This window comes from Coregonus lavaretus (assembly GCF_964263955.1).
Source record: "Coregonus lavaretus genome assembly, contig: HAP1_SCAFFOLD_10379, whole genome shotgun sequence".
Taxonomy (NCBI): Eukaryota; Metazoa; Chordata; class Actinopteri; order Salmoniformes; family Salmonidae; genus Coregonus; species Coregonus lavaretus.
The window spans coordinates 1-6,769 of NW_028165823.1; the positions used below are offsets into that span (position 1 = coordinate 1).

Below are 6,769 nucleotides of genomic sequence, written 5' to 3' on the forward strand. Positions count from 1 at the left end.
TTCGTCTGCCATTATCAATTCTGCCTGTGCATTTAGCCACGTTGTTAGGCATGAGTATTTCACTGAGGGTTCAGAGAGGAGAAAGCCACAAACAGCTATCATTACCATCAACCCTACCACCCGTACCACTACTATTTGGAATAACATGTCTCTCTCTCTCTCTCTCTCTCTCTCTCTCTCTCTCTCTTCTCTCTCTCTCTCTGTCTCTCTCTCTCTCTCTCTCTCTCTCTCTCTCTCTCTCTCTCTCTCTCTCTCTCTCTCTCTCTCCTTCCTTCCTTCCTTCCTTCCTTCCTTCCTTCCTTCTCCCAAAGCATTAGATATGAGTATTTCACTGAGGAGAGGAGAGAGCCACAAACACAGGCTGCTCTCCATCTCTCTCCTTCTTCTCCTCCCAATGCATTAGGGGTACTACTGCAGGTTGGCTCAGTGCCAGGGAATGCCAAGCAGAGCAACAGTGCCCTCTTCAGGTGATGTACCTCCACCCTTTCATCTATCACCACACCTCCTTCCTCTCTCTCTCTCTCTCTCTCTCTCTCTCTCTCTCTCTCTCTCTCTCTCTCTCCCTCTCTCTCTCTCTCTCTCTCTCTCTCTCTCCTCTCTCTCCTCTCTCTCTCTCTCTCTCTCTCTCTCTCTCTCTCTCTCTCTGTCTCTCTCTCTGTCTCTCTCTTGCTCTCTCTCTCTCTCTCTCTCTCTCTCTCTCTCTGTCTCTCTCTCTCTCTCTTCTCTAAATATCTCCACCTCTCTCTCTCTCTCTGTCTCTCTCTCTCTCTCTCTCTCTCTCTCTCTCTCTCTCTCTCTCTCTCTCTCTCTCTCTCTCTCTCTCTCTCTCTCTCCCCCCTTCTCTCCTCCCCTTCCTACTACACCAGGGAAGAGCATGTTGTGTTGGGGGTTTATTAGCAGGACAAATTAATAATGCTTTGATAAAAACACATCATGGATTAGGTTGGAATCTGAGTCCTCATTATTGAATAATCCTTTTTCAATTGGATGTGTATCAGGTTCCGTAATGGCCGCACGCACACACACACACACACACACACGCACACACACACACACACACACACACACACACACACACACGCACACACACACACACACACACACACGCACACACACACACGCGCACACACACACAGTTAGCTGGCTAGGATAGGACAGTGATTCACCGTAGAGAGAGGAGGAGAATAATGGTCGGTTTAAGCTCTGATGATTGGGTTGTTTCCTCTACTGATATTACTCAACAATTAAGTATCAATTATTAGTTTAGTATATTATATAATAGTAGTTCATTACTACTACGGTTCTAACTCTCACTTCAAGTAGCAAGCAGGTTCGAGGGTACTGTGTGTCGTTGTAGTAATAATATTATACACATATAGAGATCTACAAATAACGTCTACGCACACATTTCATATAGAACGTCATGAGGGGAACGGGGAATGTCAACGTATTTGGTTTTTTTTTTAGACACAAGATAAATGATATAGTGATGATTGTCAGAAGCTGGAAGCATCGTGTTGTCAAGGAGACTCAGTAAAGATAACACAAGAGTGGTTTCACTTCTCCTATTGGAGGTTGTGGTACAAGATTGTTTCTCCTATTGGAGGTTGTGGTACAAGATTGTTTCTCCTATTGGAGGTTGTGGTACAAGATTGTTTCTCCTATTGGAGGTTGTGGTACAAGATTGTTTCCATAATATAATCACAATGGTGAGCTGGTGAGCTGAGTAGACAGGCGAGAAAAAAATGTTTCTTTCACAAAAAATGTTTTCGAAAGGCATTATTTTGTATCTTTGCACCATAATCAACATCAACCATCTAGGCAGCACCCCAAATGGCACACTGTCCCCCTTTATAGCGCACTACTTTTGACCGGAGCCCCCCTATGGACCCTGGTCAAACGTAGTGCACTATAAAGGGAACAAGGGGCCATTTGACGCACGGCCACCATTTATCTCATTCAACCTCTGAGACCCCATTAAAGGTCATGTGTCTGTAGAATCTGACCAGGCTTTAGGCGGTTGTCCGCCCTGGAACATGTTTGATTGAAATATCCTTTTAAATAACTTTTTAAAAAACAGGGAATATAATAAACAGCAAGAGTCTGTAGGTAGGAGATTCAAAGGGGGGGGATGATCCATGTGATTTTGTTTCAGTCCATAGCTAACCACATGTCATACGTGAATTCATGAAATTCAAAATTTTTTTTTTTTGGTTTTTAAAAGGTACAGTGGGAATTATAGTGGGACTTATAGTGGGACTTATAGTGGAGGTACTTCCCCCCCTTTCTTTCTCACTGGTGTTTACGTGTATACGTTAAGACCACGTCAGCTATAGTGTGTACAATATAGTAGGATCTCAACACTGTTGGACCGGGCAGTTATAAGCAGTACTTATAGACCAGTAAAAGTTATCTTTTACCTGTCTGGATGGGTGTATGGGTCCCTTAGTCTTGAATCCTCCCTGGGAACTGCACTCCGAGGCACTGAAGTGGTCTGAGCTAGTGGAGGATCTCTTGGAGAGAGTATCACAGCCCCCTACGAAGGTGTTGTCCAACGGGAGCTCCTGAATCACGTGGTGCTTCTTCGCGGAGACCGGCGTGTCCGCTTTGAGGTGGAACGCGGACTGCGGAGAAGCGGACTTGTAGTGCCGGGCCAGGTCCGGACTGGAGGGCTTGAAGGTGGTGGTGGGAGGAGCAGCGTTCCAGTCAAAGCGGCCCATGCCCTGCTCCTCTAGCTCGGCGGGCAGGCTGATGGTGCCGTTGATGGGCTCGTGAGCCTGGTCGTCGTCCGGCTTGTTCTCCTCGATGGTGACAAAGTTCAGGAGGGAGCTTTTGGGCGACTTTCTTTTCTTACGCTTCTTCTTCTTGTTCTGCTTGTTCTCCTGGTTGGGAGACATCCACTCGGCGCCCTGCTTCTTTCTCTGGGCCGCCTTAAACCGCGAGGTGTGGCGGCAGCGCACCAGGACCGTCACGAAGATCACCACAATCACCACCATCGCCCCGGCTACGATGGCGATCATGATGGTAAGATAGTCTCCGCTCTGGTAGGTCTCGCTGCTCTCCCCGATGTTCCTGTCCAGGGGGGTCTCCATGGTGCGGCGGATGAGGTCGTAGATAAACGTGGCATTGCCGACCGTGTCGTTCACGTAGAGGAACACCAGCACAAGGGTGTGCAGGGACTTGGGGTAGCCCAGGTCGCTAATGTTCACGACCAGCCGGTGGAGGCCGATGTCGGAGATAGCAGGCTTCTCCTCCAGGGTGATATTTCCTGTCACAGGGTCGATCCGGAACAGACCTTTGTTGTTGCCGCTCACGATGGTGTACTTGAGCTCTGCGTTCATCCCTGTGTCACCGTCCACAGCGAAGACCTCAGCCACCACCGACCCAGGGATGGACGAGAGCGGGACCAGTTTGAAGGAGGTGTTGGAGGGGGGGTAGATGACGATGGGGATGTTGTCGTTTACGTCGATGACATTGATTGTCACCTTGGCGGCCGAGGAACTTGGCGGCCGCCCGCTATCCACCGCCCGGACGTCAAAGGTGTAGGAGCTCTGATGTTCCCGGTCGAAGGACACGTTGGACTTTATAACTCCAGAGTACGGGTCCAGGATAAAGTTCTCGTTGTCGCTGAGTATTGACAGAGTGACGGCTGCATTTTCCCCGGCGTCTGAGTCCGTGACGGTTATCACCCCCACCGTGCTGTACTTGGGCAGGTTCTCTGACACAAAGAACTGGAAGTGGTTGTGGGTGAACTTGGGGCTGTTGTCGTTCTCGTCGAGGACTGTCACGATGACTGCCGCCTGGCTCTGGAGCGGAGGAGTCCCGTTGTCCCGGGCCGTTACCGTGAAGAGGAACCGATCTTGGTCCTCACGATCGAACACCCGGGAGGCCGTGAGGACACCGGTTTTACGGTCCAGGTCGAAGAACGAGGCGTTAGGGCCCAGCTGGTAGACGATCTCCGCGTTTTTTCCGCTGTCCTCGTCGGTGGCGCTGAGCATCGTGAGGAAGAGATCACGTTTGTTGTTCTCCATGACGGCCAGCTCGATGACGGGCTGGCTGAAGATCGGCGGGTTGTCATTTTCGTCCTCCAGCCTCACCCTCACCAACGCTGTCTGGTTCAAGCTCGGCTTGCCCGAGTCAGAGGCTATGATTTTGAAGTTGTACTCTTTGGTCCCCTCGAAGTCGAGCAGCGCCGATGTCTCCAGTAGGTACTGGTTGTCGTACACCGCTTTGAGGTGAAAGGGGACGTCCTTCTCAATGAAACAGATGACTTTGCCATTGACATCCGTGTCCTTGTCCGACACAGTGATCAGAGCTATCTTGGTGTTGATTGGGTCTTTCTCTGAGAGGAACACAGTGCCGTTGATGGGACTGATGATATATCTCAGATCAATGTTCGGTGGATTGTCGTTCACGTCGGTCACGTTAATAGTTATGGTAGCTCTGGCAGGGCTGGAGCTGCCGTCGCTCGCTAACACAGATAACTTGTGTACGGCCGTCTCCTCTCTGTCGAGGGGCCGCTGTACGGTTATAAGGCCAGTGGTGCCGTTCAAAGCAAACAGTCTCTTTGTAGCTGGGGACACCTGCGTCCCCAACATGAATTTGATTTCTGCATTCGCCCCGACGTCTGCGTCCGTAGCCTGCAGCCGGACCACGGACGTCCCTATAGGCGAGTTCTCCGGTATGTGGACCTCGATCTGGCTCTCCTTGAACACCGGTTTGTTATCGTTAACGTCCGTGACGGTGACTTGGAGGATGGCGGTGCTGGATTTCTGCGGCGTGCCGCCGTCCTCCACCTTGACCTTCATGACGTACGTGTCCTTCTGCTCCCTGTCCAGGTTCTGCTGAACGATGAGCTGCGGCCACTTCTCCCCCTCCGGCGTCTCCACGATGTCCAACCCGAAGGCGCTTTGCCCGTTCACCAGCTGGTACCTGTGTACGCTGTTGGGGCCGGTGTCGGGGTCGGTGGCGGAAGGGATGGCGAAACGGCTGTTGATCAGCGTGTTCTCCGGGATGGAGATGTTGATGACGGGAGACGGGAACATGGGAGCGTTGTCGTTGGTGTCCTTGACCACGATCTTAATCTTGATCAGTCTGAAGTAGTCGTTGGGTAAAATCACCACCTCGATCTCGAAGGAGCACTCGCTCTCCTCGAACGAGGGGCCGGGACAGAGCCTCTCCCTGTCAATGCGGTTAGAGGTTGTAAATATCTCTCCCGTGCTGCTCTGCACCCTGAGCAGAGGGTTGTCCCCAGCTTTAGACACCAGCCTGTAGACCAGGTTAGCGCTGGCTCCGGTAGCGGCGTTCGTATGGGAGATGTTCAGGTCCTTTGGTATGTTTCCAATGAGAACGTTCTCCTGCAGCTCCTCTCTGATGGGGTAGATCAGCTCCTGGGCTATAGAAGGGTCTATCCAAAAGCAGGCAACAAGCGCGGCCAACAGGTAACAGTCTGTTAGATCCATGGTAACAACGGTTCCTGTAGTTACGGTGTTCAAACCCTGCCTTCTGGAATTCAAAACGCTTCTTCTTCTTCCAATGCAATGTTGAATGTCAAAGTGAGGGATTGGTGAATTCTTGCATTTGAAGAAGGGTAGTTTTCCACACACGGACAACCCTATGAATAGATAACAGTTGCATTAGAATTATTTCAGTAAAAGCCACAGATCAGGGGTGCTCACACTTTTGGGCTTGGTGCTTAGATAGATTGCACGAAATCAAATTTAAATATCCACCACAATATCACTCCAAAAATAATCCTATATTTTTATCAGAATACTACAGCAAATGTGATAATGTGCTACAAAATAAAACAATGGCAACCTATTCTCACACACATGGGATCGCAGTGTCCTTGATTAATGAATTAAAAGTAACCTAACTTCAAAGTATGTAATTGTTCTAAACTACCATTACCCTCTCCTTTCGTCTTTGGCTCCTCGACACTTATTTCCGTTACATCCAGAAGCCCTTAGGATAATATACTACTGCAGCAAGCATTCAAGCAGCCATTCGAGTCTGTGACTTAGCCCTTACACATTATACCCATAACGACTCCTCAACGCGTCTATAAAGCGCTTCACCGTTGTAACTTTCTGAGAGCTACAGGCAGCCGAGATCCCATTACGCTTTAAATTATTGTGATTAATAGGATATAGGATGGAATAAAAAAAATACCCTGTGTTTGATTTTCAAAGGATTTATTTAACCATTATTTAACCGATGTAAATAGGCAGCAACAATAAATATAATTTAAAATGTTTAGGATAATAGTGCGTTCTTACCGTTATCCAAAAGAAAAATCCCTTTAGTGCATGCGATAATAGGAATGCGTTTTCTTCTGATGCCCAAAATTGCGGTTGTGCACAGTAGCCTCCTCTCCTATTCGATACAAATCCTATTCAGAGTTAGAATATCTGTTTTTTACTCCGGTGGTAAGATATCATTATTGATCGAAGCCGTTAGATTTCTGCAAGTCCGTGTCTGTGAAGCGCAATGATTTTTGGGGGGGTTTCTATATAACGGCAGTTGACTGTGAGAAGAAGAAAAAGCAGCGCTGGCGGGGACAGCCACAAAATGAATAATACTTCTAAACGTTTCACAGTTCGTTTTTTGGCATTGAACTTTACATGAAAAAAAAAAGCGTTGATGCTCCGTTCAGTCTTTCGGTATTATGTCGACTGCGGTTGTCGCAGATGATTCTCGTCTCCCGCAAACAAAATCAACTGATCAGTGGCGGACCGTGAAGTCATTCCGCATCGCCGGTAGCTCC

General features: G+C 48.9%; 1 protein-coding gene across 1 annotated transcript; it reads right to left on the reverse strand.

Moving 5' to 3' along the window:
• Nucleotides 1-2,357: 2,357 nt before the first annotated feature.
• pcdh9 (protocadherin 9) lies at nt 2,358-5,462 on the reverse strand (the record flags this gene model as incomplete). Its single annotated transcript, XM_084190625.1, has 1 exon — nt 2,358-5,462. One exon carries the CDS (start codon nt 5,460-5,462, stop codon nt 2,358-2,360), a length of 3,105 nt encoding a protein of 1,034 aa, XP_084046751.1.
• Nucleotides 5,463-6,769: the final 1,307 nt, after the last annotated feature.